Raw genomic sequence first — 18,938 nt, forward strand, 5'->3', positions numbered from 1 at the left:
TGCTCTTTGTGGCGCCTAATTTATCTACCCTTTTCAATAGTAGTATTGCAGTTTTGAAGTAAAACGAAAGACGGATGTTGCACAAAATTAACCTGATGCTATTTTGTTATAAAATAATATTTTTCGACTTACTCCATTATCTCCAAGTATATCAAGCTTCTTCATGAGGTCAGGAATAACAACATCCTGAAATAAATTTCACAGCGTTTTAGAATGACTTACGTACCATAAAACTTTTAAACATTCCACCCATCTATATCCAGTTCAGGGTACCATAGTTTGGTATTGCTAGCCTTGCAGCTCAAAACATAAAAAATAATTAAATAAATAGCAAGCCATGTGTCAACCTGAACAGTGCTTTACTGGAAGCAAGTGCTTTTTAAAGATATCCTGTTACTATAGAACAGTGCTACTCAACTCTGGCCCTCAAGATTTACTCCAGTCCTGGTCTTTATTTCAACCAGGTCCTAAATTAGTGAATTGCCTCTTAGCAGCTTCAATTAACTACATTAGAACCTGCTTGGAGTAAAAACCTGGACTGGACTTCATCTCAAGGGCTAGAGTCAAGTACCACTGCTAGAGAAAGATCAATGCCTGACATGAATTACCCATTTGCTTAATGGAATACACAAGTAGAAAATACAAAATATTACTTTAATGAAGGCATGGTTCTTTCTTAACCAAAAAGTTTACAAGCATTGTGAATATTACTGCATTAAATGTAACATTTTCCATTAGCCATCTCTAAATTCTTTAACTAGGCCTGCATGCTACTGGTAACCCTCACCTTTATCCCCTCTTGGTGACAGTGGAGCTGGAGAGCGCTGCCATTGTTCTCAGAGAAGGCTCCAATATGAAGATTAAAAGCCGGTGACCGGCGCTCCCGTTCCTGCAAACACACCATTCGTTTATCCTCAGTTCGAAAACATTCTGTTTTCTCTCCACATCAACTGCAGTCGGAGGATTAAAATCATTTTAAGACTATCTGATGAATGCAAGCAGTTTCTAAAATTGTAAATTGGACATAAAAAAGGACAGAGTGAAACACTGCCCTGTCCCTTTATTGGTGTTTAACATTTCAGCCCTTATATTCATTTATTAGGAAGTTTAAACTTGCTTGGTAATTCTGACACTGACTAGAAACCTGGTAACTGGTCAGATCCCAAGGCTTAATGCAACACGCCCAAAGTGTGCTCCAGGGTTGAACGCCAGGATAAGCCAGTCATGGGTTTTATAAGCACACTGGGGGGTTGACTCTACCATTTATTTTCAGGGTAATCCCAGTATAACCAGGGTACTGTAAAATGGCAGAATAAAGTCCAGCTGTGGTTTATACCGATGGGGTACAGGTAGATCAAATCAACCCTTAGTCAGCATACAGGCTACCTACGTAATGGCTCAAAATAACTTTTTTACTTTGGCAGCAACACAGTTGACTTCTGACCCTTTATCTCACATGTAACAACGTAACCCTATCATGAAGTAATATTTACACTGAGATGAACAGCGTGGGTGTTAATTCAAAATGGTTGGACTTGTGAAATTAATAAGAAAAACAAATTAACTTAAGAGTAAGCACTTTTTTGGGGCTATAAGCCAAGTTAGGATTTGGGCAGCATGCAAATTTAAATGAACAGAACTGACAGATATACGGGTACTTACATCACTTCAAAAACATGCAGCGGTTCTGCAGAAATGAACCAGGTGAATAATCAAGGGTGCTTGGATGGGGCAGGTTTCAGAGCAACTGAACAGCTTCCAAGACGTTTAATGAAGAAGAATTGCAATAAACAAAACCAAGGAATGGGTCAAGTCTAAATGAAGAACTATGGTGTTGATATGATAACAGAGAACTTATGAATTAACCCAAGGAATGTGTTCTACTTTCAGTCTCTTCACATTCTTACTGGAAAAAAATGACACACTCCTTGTTGCACCTTGTTAAAACTTTCAAGGCAGTGCATTTAACAAATTTACTGTAACAATGCAAACATTGATTATAAATAATACATACAGTAGTGTGTACATTTACTAGACCACCCCATTGCTTCTACTGTTTTGATGTGTTGTGCATATGAAATCAAACCACTGTTACTGAACTTTTTGGTAAATTGTCAAAATAGGCAACTTAGGGATTGTCTAAATTGATGACTTTAAGATCAGATGAACACACAACCACAAATGGTAAAATGCATGAGGCTTTTTAGAAGTTGTTTAAGATACCTAAGCACAAAGTGGTCTAACAATTTCACGCAAGTGCATATTGTTTCAATATCAGTGATTACTAACCAAAATTGAACTTCTCACACCTAGAGGTTTTCATGCATGTAGGTATATAACAGATATAAATGACACATCTTGAGGTGGTCTAATACATTTGCACAATACTGCATACTGTATTTATAAAAGAGATGTATATTAAGCAATTGCATTAGATGTTAATAGAAGGATGTTTGACAGTTGTATCTTTGGAATGAGGACACATGAAAACCACAACAAAAAAACAATACATGCAGGGCAAAATGAAAGTGAAAAAAAAATGAACTGTAAGGATGCAGGTACTTAAAGCATATTTTTTATTAATACTTAAAAGAAAACAAATTCATACTTAACATATTTGAATATAATTTACATTTTTTTCATAAAAAAATAGTAATTATTAAGCCATTTCAAATATTTAATAATCACATTAAGGCAGTGACAAATACTCTCTTTTTAACATAACTGTGTTTATATAAAAAACAGTAACATAAAAAAAAAAAAACTAACAATAATAATGTGTTTCACAAACATGAGCGGTGCCCTTAAACCTAAAAATAACTGTGTGTTATTGAACATAAGTTTTCCTTTTGCTTTCAAACCCAATCTCCCCTCCAGTGGACAGTTTAGAGATGGAATCTCTTACTTCAAGCTCAAGGACTCGGAACTCTAACAGTTCGTTCTGGTCCTTTGAATCCTGCATCTCGGTTCTCAGACGGCCCTCATCCCCCTCTAATTTCGTGATCTAAAAGGAAAGACAGGAAATTCATAAATAACCTTATTGAGCTATAAACCGGGGGGATAGCAGTTCAGAGGTTGAGGGTATGAAGAGTAGAGGGATGATGTCTTCAATTCTCAACCCCAGTCAGTCCCAGTTACTGCATGTTGCTTTCAAAAAGGCTACGTAGATGGGTGGAGTTTTTACATGAATAAATATAACGGGTAACAAGGTGTGTGTAGGGGTTGGGGGGGTAGGTTCGTAGTAAACTGATTTGATGGAGACATCAAATAAGGAAAAAGTTAGCACAAACCCATAATCATGTACTGTTTGCAATGGGAGTCTTAAAAAGTAAGTAGCAGGTTCTGAAACATATAGCGTTATAAGTCCCCACACACCTGTCATTTTTCTTTTCATTGTTAACATCCGGACAACCTTTTACACTTAGAACTTTAAAGTCTGTTTCACAGTTCTTTTCAAAATGTGTGCTCTGGCACACTGGGGTTAATCTGTCATTTAAATTATAACTAATTGCTCTGGCGTTTCTGTTCCATACCACATCAAGGATATTTATTGCTGTGTTACCTGTTTGATAATGTGGGCAGTAATCCTTGCACTATGAGAGCACTAGAGCGGCCATTTTTAAAAGAGCTTTGAAACAGACTTTAAAGTTCTAAGTGGGAAAAAGTTGTCAGGATGTTAAAAGGCACGTTACCTACACAACTGTAGAAACACGGGGGATGTGTAACTCTATATCTCAGAACCCGCTTACTCTTTATTGAGCCTGGAAGCTGCAGCAGGAACTCTGCACAAATGTGTCAGAAATAGCCTATGGAGGCAATTTGATTGTGCCGTTTAGGAAAATAAACCCACACCTGGACAATTTGGATTCAATATTTTGGGTCATTCTCTTTTTAGCTGCAGTCAAAACGTAAATATTCACTGGTCACTATTTATAATAAAAATAGAGTTGGATAATGTCTGCTCTACTGAAATCCTGGGGGTGTTCTGAATTATGAATAGCATCTATTACATGCACGTACCATTTGGATACCCATGACTTCTTATAAAGTGTGAATGGCAGCCTTTTCTAAAATGATATGGAAGTACAACCCTGATTACTCAAACCTTTGCTTTCCAGACTTCTTCAGACACACATACCACTTCAAAACAGGTATTTAATTTATTATTGTAGTTGATACCTGAACAGATTCTTTAAATCGTATAATATCATTCTAAAAATGACCTAATAGATACTAACTATTTGTTTCAGCTTTTGTGCTTAATTAGTAGAAACAGACGGTTGTGTGCTGGTTACATACACAATATACTGTAAATATTGCCATTTATATAAGTACAGTTTCATTATATATTTCTTCTGAATTATTCAAATAAAGCTAATCTCTGGTTTGGTCTGCAAAGTGATTATGCAGTTTGATGTACTGGGTGTTAAGTTGTTGTTGGTAATGTAAAACAGCTGTTTCGAAGGAGGGAAGGGTTAATGTTTTACAATGTGTTTGATGTATTCATAAAAAAGCTTTTAATAAATGAAATACCCAGCATTGCGCTTAGTCTCTGCAGACTTATTAAACTTGTATATTGCAAATTGGAAACTACTGACCCAAAGTGTGGTTTCTATGTACCTTCTCTAAGAGCTCCTGGTTTGTTTTGATGAGGTGTTGTTTTTCCTCCACCCATTTGGAGTCCTGTGATTAGAATACAGAAACATGTTCATTAAAATAAACCGCAGCTCTGCATCAAACAAGCACAGGTGGAGTATTTATATACCATCATTAATTTGACATATTAACTAATGGATTTTCAAACCAGACTGCAGATTCAAATAGTTTGCAAATGATGTTATACCCACTAAGAACTTTTCTCTTCCATTACTGTGTGCTTTTTTTTACGCTGGTTAATGCACAAAGTGCTGTACATGTGAGACGAGCCTTCTGACTTACAATAGCACTAAAACATTTGAGTTAAGCTATTCAACGAACCAAGTGAAAACATCAGCTATGACTCATCCAAGAAAATGCGTTTCAATTGTGTAATTTTATTAGACTGAAAGGCAGATGCAGACAGTAATAAAAAGTTAACACTTCCAAACAAAGCACTTTTGTACAGAAAACGAGACACTTAGCCATGCTTGAGAATCATTTTTTAACATTTGTCCCATGCAGACAACATTTAAATGTACAGCCATGAGAACGATAACAAGGAAAAAAGGGATACAAACAGAACAAAAGGCAAGCATGACTTCAAAATGTTAAAGCAATGAGTTTAACAAAAAAACACAGCACAACAAAAAAGCAGCAACCATTAATATTTCAAACCAACATTTTTTGTTAGAAAATATTTATATGTGAATTAATTATTGTCAGTTTTTGGAGTGGATTTGTTCTCATCTATTTAAGTACAAACTTCCCTGTTCTTCTAATGAGCGAGTGGTCACTGATCTGATGTGAGTGAGTGGTCATTGATCTGATGTGAGTGAGGTCACTGATCCGATATGTATTTGTATGCTAATCAAAGTGTCCTAATTGGATCACGTCCTTTTCTCTTTCAAAAATAGCTGTTTAAGAGCCTTCCTCTATAGAATACCATCAGCATACAGAAAATGGAGACCCGTGCCATACCAAAGTAATGAGTATAGATCGGGAAAATATGATTATTGCCAGAATCAGAAACAAGCAAAAAGGCAAAAGGCTGTTTTCAAAGGCTGCATTTTTTAAAATCCTTTAAAAATGCATGGGACTGATAAAATTATAATTTTCAGCAACCTGCAGAGAAAACTTCTAACATATTAAATACTGTATTTTGGTAACTTAACAGTCAAAAAGCATTAAAAAAATGATCTAGCCCATATTGTATTATGATAATATTGGTAGCTTCTGGCATAAATTAAATGTTTTTCCAAAACACTTTATTCTGCTCCCAGAATAAAGTGAATATTTTTCATACCTTTTCAAATCAACACTGTGCTATAATAACTGTGCATTTTAAGTCTGGCACAGTTAGTCTAAGTGGGTTAAGGGAAAAAAAATAATAAAAAAAAACTCAAGCCATTAAACTATAACTCTCCTTACAGTAAATAATGGAAATTAATGGAGTAAAGCATCACTAATGGAAATGCATATTTTATGAAGTTATCCCCAAAAGTAAATAATTCTATGTGGAAATGCTGATTTGACCTAAAGATAAACCTGATTTTTTATGAAACACATACCGCTGGTACAGTTTAGGTGCACTGCAGCTAAAATGCAGGGTATAATGTAAATATTTTATGAGCAAATCAAACAGCCGGGTGGATAAAATGCAAAGCAAAACAGAAAGCTGTCAGGATCATGCACAGCAAGGCAATGGTGATTCTAGAGAGGAGTTTATTTCCAGCTTCTTTTACCTGCCCCCTCTCTGCCAGGGATCTCTCAAGGTCTTCTATTTTCCCCTGGTATCTTATTAGATCTGCCTGCAGCTGCTCACGGGTCTGTGGAGACAACAACAGCACACCAATTAGTTCCTTTGTTAACTAATGAAGTGTTACTAACTTTCAAACAGGAGCAGGGAGAAAATGACAACTCAGAACTGGCATGCTAGGTGGAGATGAGATGCACAGTAAGCTGTGGAAAACATGTGAAGACACGACTTCTAATCACATAAATATGATTCCCATACAGGGTTAGTTCTCCAGAAAGGGTTTCTGCCGGCCCAGTGAAGCTTACCCTAGCTTCCCGCTCAGCATCCAGTGTTCCCCCAACTTGCTCTTGAAGCAGAGCGTAGGCCCTCTGCAGTGCCTGGTACTCCCTCGTCAGCTGTCTAAACCGCAGCTCTGATTCTTCTCTCAATATACCCTAGGCAACGGACCAAAAAAATACAAAACTAAATGTCATATAGAGTAATATACAGTATAGAGATAGAATGAGGTCTGTGTAAATTCATGTTTATTTAATACTGAGTAATGTTGACAGCACCTACAAGGACAAGGCGCTGTTCTATTACACTGCAACACATTCTATAGCGCTTTTCTTTTAATGTAAAGTAAATAAAAGGTGGATATAAACAATATAACAAATTACAAAGTAAATACCATCAGCAATAATGGCTAGAAAAGCTAGTAACAGTCATTAGCATTAGTTTTGTTTGATGGGTTTTATAATTGTATTTTATGAAATGTTAAAACATCATGCTAACGAGGTCTTAGAGTAAACAGCTTTGTAAAACTGAGGTCTTCATTTTTTTGGTATTTATATTGTAGAAAGGCAAAGCAGTTCTTTCATTCAACAAATGTTTCCATTTGTGTAGCTTAGCCCCTCAGGCCCGTGCTCAGGCCAGCAGAACTGCAGTCCGTTCTTTCTTACTTCATCCAGGTCGTCTTCTGGAGATACCGGGGTCCTGTCTGTTCGGTCTGTGTTGTAGGAAGTCAAGGAGGAGGTCTCAGAATCCACAGACTCTTCGTCAAATCCAAAATATGTCTCCACAACATGCCTCTGCGAACAAAACAGAATGCCAACAGATGCCACACATCTCCCAGTAACACAAGCACTGCAATCAGCTTACTGTAGAAGGCCAAGTTTAGGGGTCATAGCACATTTGGTTCTTTTTGAGAGATGGCAACTACTTTTGTCAATTAGTCTTTTACTACATTCTGCCTATCCGAGTAAAACTAAAGAAACATATTAGTAGTATTTAGTAGTCAAACATTAATCACTAAATGGTTTAAACTAGCAAGAATTACAACGAGTAAAGTGTTCCTTGTGGAAGACAGTATCTCCTATCTATTCAAATAAATGAAACGCACAGATTAAAAAAGCAGCACCTTATTGTGCATTGCAATACAAACCAAATGGTGATTTTAAAACTTTCATCATGGTACATTACCTTTATCTCTTAGAAACCAAATAGTCAACAACTGTGTGACAGCACACCCCCCGTGTATTCATTTAAATTCAGGATTACAAAGAATCAAGGGCATTAATTAGCTTGAAATTTAGAACAAACAAGGAATCACAGGAGACTAAGCCAGCATCGTACCTGTTGAGTTTTCCCTTGACTCCCTGTCAGGGAAACGGAGCTCCACGTTTGGCTCTCATGAAACAGCTAAAAGCATTGCTGGAGTGCAAGCTGGTGTGTCTCGTGACAAGTGTTAACTGGTTCTGGTACTTTGGCCAGTACAGCAACTACACCCTAATATAGGCAGTATATTATACAAACTTCATACACTGCAAGACTCATCAAAATAACAAAATAACTGATGCACAGGTAGTTGACAGGGGTAATATCTCATAACCCGTTATCAATGATCAATTTTGATTCACAGACCCTGATTCACCCTAATCTTGGACTACCTAATGTTAACTGCAATCAATATTTTATATTATATATATATATATATATATATATATATATATATATATATATATATATATATATATATATATATTTTTTTTTTTTTTTTTTCCCCCTAAAATACCAAACTGCTTTTTACCCCACACTGGGGAATCTGAATCCTTACCTTCATGTTTGTAGGTCATTTCTTGGCAGCCAGAAAAGTATAAGCAAACAAGTGCACACAAACAGATGAAGGAAGAAAAATACAAGACAAGAATCAAATCCTCCATCATAGAACAGCAAGTGCAATAGCCAAGTAGAAACACTGTTCCGCAATTATCCGTGATTCGTTCCTTCTAAAGCAATGCTGGGTTCTGTCAATATCAGGCAGTCGTGCTGTTATTAAAAAAATAACTAAGAAATGTCCAGAGCCGATTTCCCTTTTTAGGAATAGTACAGCCTGGAATTAAGTTCAAAATTATATACATTTACTAAATAGCACAACCGCAAGATGAAAATCACATGCCTTAACTCAATTCCAAAAATCACAGCTCAAACAAGCAAAAACAATTGCTTTTTCTTTTTAATTTCAATCAAACTCCCCTCTGCTCAGTGAGGTTTCAATGCTTCATCCTTTGAAGCACTGCTGAAAATCTAAGAAGTGTGAGCGTGCATACGTGATGACAATACTTCTGCCAGTCTCATTGACTCTGGGGGGTCTGAAGCTCCACCCCTACTCACTGGTCTCTGTCTCCACAGGGCCCATTTTAGTGGTCTGCATCCTGCTCAATTACCTATACTTTTGCCATAGGACTGTTCAGGGCTAGAATTTGCATGGAAAAGCCAGCACATAATAGCGCAGAAAAAAAAAATATTAAAAAAAGTAATACATTGAAATGATGCAAAAAAAAAAAAAGTTTATTTCAAGCTAATTATGCAATTTTTCACTCACTTGCCAGGCAATGAGGGTTTTTAAACACAAGATCATGTAGAAGTGGCTGGTTCTCACAGTGTGTGAGAAAATCCTGTGTTGCAGTCCAATGTATTGTGGTCAAATAGTTGGTGCAGGAATTAATCAGAAGACGAGATTCAAATGGCAAGTAAGTGAGATTTATGCAGAGGCCTCCAGCAATATAACAAATCCAAAAGCAAATAAATAAAAATAATTCATAAAAAGAAAAGAAAAATTCACAGAATTCAGCGCGAATGCGAAGAAGTAAAAAAAATACAAAAATAAAACTTTTAAACAAAACATTTATACCACAGACTACTCATCTACTCAGTGTCACCGAGACAGAGCTTGATGCTCTCAATCCCTCTCTCTCGAATGAACCAACAACCAAGTACTATAACCGTTCCCAGCTGCGTCAGTAATGGAGTGCACTGCATAACGGGTTTCTACTCTATCACATGCAGCAAGACTCAATCACTCAGAACCCTGGGAGCACAGGCGTGAGTCCATTCTTCTCATGAAAAAAAGCCAGTTGTTAGTATTGAGGCCAGTCTTTTTTAAATAAAATATCAGGGGGCATGTCCACAAAACATTTACCATCAATTTTGTTACTTTGTTTGTAAGAGATATGAGATAAACGCCCGAAATCTGTAAACACCTGAAAACACGCTGTGATAGGGCAGAAGCCCTAGCCTGTGTGGTAATGTAAGGTTGGCAGGGATGGGGTTAAATGTATTCCTGCCAGCAATCACAGGTGTGGCCATTCCCCAATTAGCATCATCAATTCCCTAATAGGAGTGGCCACATGTATAAAATCAAGGAGACGTCCTTTGTTTGGTGAAGGTATTTGAGGTGGTGAGAAGTTAAACTGTGTGTGCTGTGTAATTGCTGTACTGGTCAGTGAAGGTGAATGCACAGCTGACAACTGGGTTTTGTGTTCAGTATTGTTTTGTGTAAACCATTTTTTCAAATGTTCTTGTATCCCTTACCTTTGGCAGCTTAATGCTTTTCCTTTTGGTTTTCTTGCATCGCATTAATCTGTCTCTTTCCTATAGAAGGAAAATAGATATTTTACTTAGGTTGGTCAATGTCTCTCCTAATACAACAAATACAAACTATACAATACTTCCCACTAGCTATGCTGCTGTATTGAGGCATTGAGATATTAAGTAAAATACAAAGCGCACCCATTGTGATGTTCAAGATGATTATATATACTAATACATTTTATTTATTTATTTATCAGACAGCTTTACCTAAGGCGACTTAGAGACTAGGTTGTGTGAACTACGCATCAGTCACTTACAACAACGTCTCACCCGAAAGGCAGAGCACAAGGAGGTTAAGTGATTTGCTCGGGGTCATGCAAAGAGTCAGTGGCTGAGCCGAGGTTTAAACCTTGGACCTCATGATTATAAACCTTTTACTTTAACCACTGAACCACACTAAGGATGTTTGAAGTCTGCCATCTTTTTAATCACCTTTAAAATGCAAATCAGATTTTTTAAAAATTAAAACAACCAGGTATTGCATTTTATCCTTTTGCATTGAAATATATATTCCATTACACCCCTGTATCTGTCTATCCAGCATATATATATTATCTATATATATATATATATATATAAAATCTATAATATTTAATAAATTTATATTACTCTTAGATACGTATGTGATTAATTATGAGAAAAAGAATTGCCAGCATTAGCAGTGCTGATTAAGGGATTAGGAACAGTACAATGTAACAAAAAAGGGATTTGTTAAACACAGACACTGTAGGCAGAGGTTACTGAGAAAATAAACACAAATGTAAGGGAAAGAGGGAGTCTCTCAGAGCAAATTACCAATTGTTAGATGGTACTGAGTTTGAATTATCAGGAGGTAGCAATTTAAAGGACAGTTTAAAAAACAAAACAAAAAAATCCTTGCAAACTGCACACATCTCTAATCTAAAATTAAAGTGCAATACTATTGGGCTTTATTCTGTGTAATGTACATGCTGTGAACAGAAAACACATATTAAATGTGGCGTGCCAGGTCGACGGACATTAAGAAATAGGGTTACCATGGATAAGTCATCTATCATGTTTTGCTGCTCTATGACCTGCAGCTTGAGGAATTCCACCTCCTGTTCCTCATGGGTCTGGTTCAGGTCGTTGAGAGAGCTCTGTCTCCTTAGAGCAGTTTGTGTCTGCGCGTGTAATTTTTCTTTCTGTAAAATAAGGGAGAAAATTGGTGGAAAGAAACACTTTAAATTGTGATATAGCAGAAAACTACCAGTACAAATGTAAATGCTGCCGTTGCAGCATACACTACTGACGATTTTCAACTTTTCATCTGCTTGCTATCTTTAAACAGATCTTCCTAGAACTGTAAATATGAAATACAAAGTGAATATGGATTACTGGTGTACTGCAATACAGCCCAGCGGGTGGGTCTGGAGCCGTAACATGGCTCGCTGGGTTGATAGTCCAGTTATTTTCCTTTATGAATTTTGTTTTGCTTTTTACACCTTTCAGCCAAAAAGATCGGACAGTTCTGATGTACTGTATAATAAATCTGTTTCTTGAACTAAACTGACAAGTATCAAATTCAATTTGCTCGCTGGAGTTTTGGTTGTATCAATACTAGCCTTAGTTAGTTAGTAGTTCCAGAAACTGTACTTCCTGTTCTAGAAATAGATAAGCACACCTTAAGTTTGATAATATGGCTGTTCTGAGTAACAGTACTGGTATTTATTTTTTCTAACATTTGGTAGAGTGTGCTTCATAAGGTATGTCTTTACCTTTGAATGTATTTCCTGTTACCAATCAATGGAGGGCAGCAGTGTATCATAGCTGAAGCAACTGCATTATCCAACATTTTTTCATGGCACTACATTTCAAATCTAGCAGCTGTACAGGGTTTGAGGATCTGAGCTTCCATACATCAAGGCCCTGGATGCTAAGCTGTCTCCAAAATCTAAGAAAGGCAGTCAATTGGATTAAGAGCTCAGTGTTCGTTGCTAGGCTGCGCCATCTTAATACGCCCATGTGACCCCCTTTCCAGACCAGATGCAATACCAATATGCAGTAAATTAATTCATTTTGTATTAACGTGACACGTCTGACGACAGGCTAATCTTTTTTACTTGTTTGTTTACACTTGCGATTTCATAACTCCAACTCCAATGTTTTTATTCTCCAGTCCAGTAGAATACACTCACACCCTCCCTTATAGTCAGTTTCACAGTAAAGCCTGGATGACAACATCAGGCATGGTAACAACATGGCCCGGCACAAATATAACCTTGTATCCCTGTTACACCCGACCACTACTTCTGGAAGAATAAGTAATTAGCTTCGGCAGTGACTGTTGAAATGTAGACTATTATATTTGTGCTTAAAAATACTGTCAAATTCATCCGCTGTAAACTTATTTGTTGCTAGACAAAATATCTGGTTGATGTTTGGAGGTATGGAGTGACCTAGCAAGTGAACAGAACAAATGTGTACTTCTGCGTACTACAGTACAGTTTACAGGCAAAGTGCAGTAGATTTGTGAAACGAAAACCACATCGGTAATGTTATAAAGTACATTACACACACACACACACACACACACACACACACACACACACACACACACACACACACACACACACACACACACACTTCCAAAAGTATTCAGACCCCGGGCCAATTCTCTCATATTACTGAATTACAAATAGTACATTGAAATTTCATTCTGTTTGATATTTTATTTTTAAACACTGAAACTCAGAATCAATTATTGTAAGGTGACATTGCTTTTATGTTGGGAAATATTTTTAAGAAAAATAAAAAACTGAAATATCTTGCTTGCATAAGTATTTAACCCCTGTGCTGTGGAAGCTCCCAGTTTGCACTGATGAAAGAAATTGCCCTAACGAAAACACAGTTACCTTACCATTGGCCTCCACCTGTGAACCATTAAAGTTGCTGTCACATTTTCTGGATAAAAACCCCACTGTTGAAGGATCATTGGTAAGGCTGTGAATCTGAAGGAAAATGAAGACCAAAGAGCATTCTACAGAAGTTAGAGATAAAGTAATACAAATGCATAGATTAGGGAAAGGGTACAAAATAATATCCAAGTGTTTGGATATCCCAGTGAGCACAGTTGGATCAATAATCAGGAAGTGAAAGCTGCATCACACCACCCAGACACTGCCAAGAAAAGGTCGTCCCTCAAAACTCAGCGCTCAGAGAAGAAGGAGACTTGTGAGAGAAGCCACAAAGAGGCCAACAATCACTTTGAAGGAGCTACAGAGTTCAGTGGCTGGGAGTGGAGTAATGGTGCACCAGTCAACCATATCAAGAGCTCTGCATAACACTGGCCTGTATGGGAGGGTGGCAAGAAAGAAGCCGTTACTCAAAAAGTACCATCTGAAAGCATGTCTGGAGTTTGCCAAAAAGCATGAGAGTGACCCAGCTGCGATGTGGGAAAAGGTTTTGTGGTCAGATGAGACCAAGATAGAGCTTTTTGGCCAAAACTCAAAGCGCTATGTGTGGCGCAAACCTAACACTCCCCATGCCTCAGGACACACCATCCCTACAGTGAAGTATTTTGGTGGCAGCATCATGCTGTGGGGATGCTTCTCATCAGCAGGGACTGGGCATCTTGTTACAATTGAAGGAAGAATGGATGGAGCAAAATACAGGAAAATACTGCAAGAGAATCTGCTTCAGTCCGCTAAAAAACTGAAGCTTGGGAGGAAATTCACCTTTCAGCAGGACAAATATCCTAAGCACAAGGCCAAAGCAACATTGGAATGGCTCAAGAACAAAAAGGTGAATGTCCTACAGTGGCCCAGTCAAAGTCTTGATCTCAATCCCATTGAGAATCTGCGGCACTATTTGAAAATTGCGGTCCACAAGCGTCGTCTAACCAACCTGAACAACCTGGAGCAAATCTGCCGAGAAGAATGGGTCAAAATCGCTCCGACACTGTGTGCAAAGCTGGTACATACTTACCCCAAAAGACTTAAAGCTGTTATTGCAGTGAAAGGTGGCTCTACCAAATATTAATGTGTGGGGGTTGAATACTTATGCAAACAAGTTATTTCAGTTCTTTATTTTTCCGTAAAATATTTCCCAACATAAAACCACTGTCACCTTACAATAATTGATTTTGAGTGATTTAAAATAAAATATCGAACAGAACGAAATTTCAATGTACCATTTGTAATTCAGTAATATGAGAGAATTGGTCAGGGGTCTGAATACTTTTGCAAGCCACTGTGTGTGTGTGTGTGTGTATATATATATACACACACACACACACACACACACACACACACACACACACACACACACATATATTTGACTTTATACAGCACTGTATATCAAGTTTGAAATTATTATGTAATACAGTTCATGTGCAATCACGGTTTTGGTAAGTAGCATTTTCAAATCATATCATATGCAGTATTAAAATATGTTAAAATATAACAAATCCACAGAAGCAACGAAATACATATTGTATATTTGACATTTCTATTTTCAGTGTTCTGTGTAACACAGGCCATCGTTTAACCTGTAGCAGATATAGCGTTTATCATATCAACAACATCAACATGTGTTGTGAAAATAAAGCTAAAATTGTTTTGAAAACTGTCCAAAATATTTTCCTGGGGTTTAAGAATGAAACATCAAGGGAAAAAAAAATGCATTTTTGATCTGGAAATTGTCAAAATAAAGGGGCAGCTGTAAGGTAAGAATTTACCAGTCATGACAATGGTATTTAAATATGACTACTATTAAACTGTACCTGTTGGTAATGTGGTTTCTTCTACACCGGTTTTCAAACTGGGGTAAGCAAGAAAAATTCTGAAATGGTGGACAACGCATTTTAGTTAGTACCACTTGCCAATCTATTGTAAACTTTTGCCATGTAATCAACGTTTAAATCGCTAACAGACCGACATGCTGTGACAGAGCGTTCAGTGCACACATGACTAATTTACATATTAAACGCGTACGTTTTAAATAAGCCCTGTTGTTTAAATGTCATATAAACAGTTGAGCGGTTACTGCAGTCTGTCTTTGGGATAAAAACAAAATTACATATTTAAAAAAACTAAAAGCCTAGTCTTGAACTCCTTTTATTTCCTGTGTGCGTTCGTGCCTGCAAATGGATATTTATTTTTTTCAATGACCTTATTAAAGTTTATTGTACCTTAAGTACAATAAACTCAAAATACAGAATGTATGGCCAATCAGAAACCGAAGTATTACCATGCGGTCTAATTTGACAAACCGTTACGTCTGGTGAGAGAGTAAGAGTTTTTATCTTTCAGTCCAGTGAAACAATATGGATTGTTGGCTCAATACCAGTACATTACTAGCAGAAAGCGATCAAGATGAAATACTGTCAGAGATTAAAAACACCTAAAATGTATTGCGAAGCTCTCTGCAATTTACCTGCCATCATCAGTGATTTGTGTGGTAACAAACAGGGACAGCCATCACACTGATACTAGGGAAGCGCTTTATTATTATTTTTGAATTAGCATCAGTACTGTACGTTTTAGTCACCAAGAATTTAATGTGTAATAATAATTTAATGTGTGTTTTTGTAATGAGATCACCTGTAGAGAATATCCTCTACTCAGTGATACACCAGCATCACTGTGACACATCTCCCAATATTTTCCCCAAAAGTGACAGTGAGTAGTGTAGAGACACCTTGGCTGTATCTACAGCTTTACAGTTTTATTTTTTGTTCTTCAGAAACAAAAGGTCAGTAAACACTGTTGGCATATTTAAAACAAAGAAAAATAAGAAATGGTGGTTGGTTCTGAATCAAACAAATTCTGAGAGGGGGGGCACTTGACCCTCAGTCTGTAAGGCCTGGAGCAAACACTGAGAGCTCTCAAGTCTGAATCACAGGCCTAAGACAGACATACCCAGATTCACAGTAATAAAGCGTGATCAACTGTCATTCCCTTCATTTACAATAACTTTAGTTTTAATGTTAACTTTAGTTTTTAGTGTCAATAGGTAAAAAACTATGTAGTACATGCATGGAATTAAATTCATATTCTATTGTGTAAATTGCATAATAAAGGCTGGTGCACCACATAATTAAGAACCCATGATTCACAGATAAAGTCTCATACAACATTTGTTAAGTGGTCTTAGTTTTCGGGTAAATTATTCAAATCTCAAGGTAACTCTAAAGCCAGCTGAACTGTAAGAGATGGGCGAAGTTAGAACAAATCTCCGGACTAACCCTTCAAGTAAAGAGGCCGCTGGGTTGCAGAGTGTACAGTATGTGTGAAACATCTAATATCACGTGCCATCACTGTAGATCAGTGGTTTTCAAACTGGGGTGCATGTACCCCTGGGGGAACTCGAGCGCTCCTCAGGGGTATTTATTTATTTATTTATTTTTACCACAATGTAGTACTTTGCAACTTAGCAATCGAATTAACAATGTTGAATCTCCTTTCAAATAAAACCATAAACATACTGGTGTACATTTCCTTTCTGTTGGGCGAGGTTAACTATAAACACCCAACCGGCTGCTGACAGGGAGTGAGCGTTGAGCACACACATTGTAAATTACATATTTAAACAGCATGGCGGTGGTTCTGCAGTCTGTAGGCTAAAAAGAAGAAAAAGAAAATCATTGTATGATGTTGCTTCTTTTAAAAATGTGCAGTATTTACTAGGCACGTTTGCTTTCTGGAGTTTAAATGTTCAGTGTTTGAAGTTTAGTTTAATCAGTTCAGTGTGTTTTATCTAAGTTTAAGTTTTTAATTAACAGTATTATTGAGTTTAGCAGACAGCTGTGTCACCCTACTTAGACAGTGAAATCACTGCGCTGGAGAGGGAGCGTACACGACTGTTATCTTTACTTGCAATGCTTTATGTGTTTTTTTGACTAATTCGTTGAAGAACTCCTTTGTCGAGTAATTGCATTAGCCTATGCATGTGCACCACTAATAAAAGCAAAAGCATGGTATTATTACAAAAATTAAATTGTGGATTTAAAAAAAAAAAAAAAAAAAGATAATAATCAATCACTAACTCCTGGATTGGGAAATGCCTGAAATTGGATTCCCTACTCCAGACCTATTGAGTGTGTTCATATCATATAGCGAGTGCCCATCAACAAGCTGTCTGGCAGCTGATTAACATGAAAAGATGACTGCACTAAACACTAATATGTAAGCATTTTGCTAAAAGTCATTTTTGATTGCATGATATAAATGTCACCTTTTTGTTTTAATCAAATTTAGTTTTTGGAAACAATGTGCTTATTCTGGCTGGATTCGGTACTGTACAAGACACACATAGCATTCCATAACATTCAAGTTAAATAAATACATCTAAAAAAAAAAAAAAAACACATATTTAATGTGTTATTCAATATTCACATAGTTCTGCGTGCAACCAGATTTTTTATAAAAGGTGCCTGTATTTGTAAATTTTAAATTGTTTTTTATGCAAAATGCCCCATCTGTTTTCTCTCTACATTACTCCATTTGTTGGAAGAAATGCATGACTTTTGTTGAGAATTGCTTTCAGATTTTATTTTAAAATTAGAACCTTAGTTTTGTTTTCAAAAGCATAACCTGTTTTTGGGCTCGTTTCGCCACTTATTGGTCTGGATTTTGAAATAATTTTACATAGCATTTTTTGTTTTAGTTGTATTTTATTTAAATTAGTGTAACAGAAGTTTTCCATGAACAGTAATTGGCTGAACTCTAGCCCCTCGTCCTCCCCTGTGCCTCTGAGCCAGCAAATCGAGTCCTGCTTATTTTAATTTTTTTAATGACCCACTTAAATTTCTTTGTCACTTGAAGTCCTATTCGTTCAGTTTAAAATACAGAATAACATACCCTTGTCTAGGGGCTGCATTGTTTACTAATCAGAATGTAGTTTTACTGAAATCTGTGATAAAAAGCAGGCACATCCATCATATTGGTAGGTAAACATTAAAAAAAAATTATATATATATATATATATATATATATATATATATATATATATATATATATATATATAGTTAGTTACATCAGTAAGTACTTAAGCCTAGTAATTAGAAAATACTTTTTTTTTCTGTTTTCATAGGTATATTATGACTCTATCTGAGACCCTATCGGTAGACTACATTTTTTGGAAAGGAGTACCAGGGCCTTATCACCGCTGTAGATTGTGGGTTACTACACAGATCCATTGAGATTAAAAATTCAACTTCCTCTAATTTCCAAGGTTTGAAGAATCAAAGGCAATTGCAATTAAAAACGTGCTGGGACAATGGGGATTTAGCCAGGACAAAATGTTGTACTGTGCTGGAATTTAACTGGGCAACCCAGCAGACCAGCAACCAGGCTACACCCATAACAAGCACCTTAACCAATCCACAGACCAGCAACCAGACCACACCCATAGCAAGCACATCATATTCCATTACCACTCACCATTTGGGCATGCTCCCGCGTCAGATTCTTTAGCTTCTCCTCCATGCGCTGTAGAGACTGCAGAAGGTCTTCATTCTTCTTGGACAGCCTCTTGCTCTTTTCAAACAGCGGTTTCATCTGACTCTCCGTCTCTCGAACCCGCTTCAGCTAAACCAAACAAAAAAAGGCTTTGAAATACAATGCGATTGAAACGGTATCAGTATGCAGTATTCAGTATGCAGCTGCAGGGC

The 18,938-nt window shown here is 36.9% G+C and overlaps 1 protein-coding gene across 2 annotated transcripts in view; it reads right to left on the bottom strand.

Moving 5' to 3' along the window:
• Window positions 1–2,669: 2,669 nt before the first annotated feature.
• LOC121324724 (janus kinase and microtubule-interacting protein 1-like) overlaps window positions 2,670–18,938 on the bottom strand; it is a 93,950-nt gene continuing 77,681 nt past the window's right edge. For both annotated transcript variants that reach the window (XM_041266867.1, XM_041266876.1), the window contains exons 6-13: window positions 18,709–18,855; window positions 11,323–11,469; window positions 10,247–10,306; window positions 7,336–7,464; window positions 6,700–6,828; window positions 6,381–6,464; window positions 4,621–4,683; window positions 2,670–3,004 (exon numbers count right to left, since the gene is read on the bottom strand). In XM_041266867.1, coding sequence (XP_041122801.1) covers window positions 2,828–3,004; window positions 4,621–4,683; window positions 6,381–6,464; window positions 6,700–6,828; window positions 7,336–7,464; window positions 10,247–10,306; window positions 11,323–11,469; window positions 18,709–18,855 — 936 coding nt within the window. In that variant the 3' untranslated portion in view covers window positions 2,670–2,827. The remainder of the gene's footprint in view (window positions 3,005–4,620; window positions 4,684–6,380; window positions 6,465–6,699; window positions 6,829–7,335; window positions 7,465–10,246; window positions 10,307–11,322; window positions 11,470–18,708; window positions 18,856–18,938) is intronic.

This window comes from Polyodon spathula, chromosome 1, assembly GCF_017654505.1.
Source record: "Polyodon spathula isolate WHYD16114869_AA chromosome 1, ASM1765450v1, whole genome shotgun sequence".
Classification (NCBI taxonomy): domain Eukaryota; kingdom Metazoa; phylum Chordata; class Actinopteri; order Acipenseriformes; family Polyodontidae; genus Polyodon; species Polyodon spathula.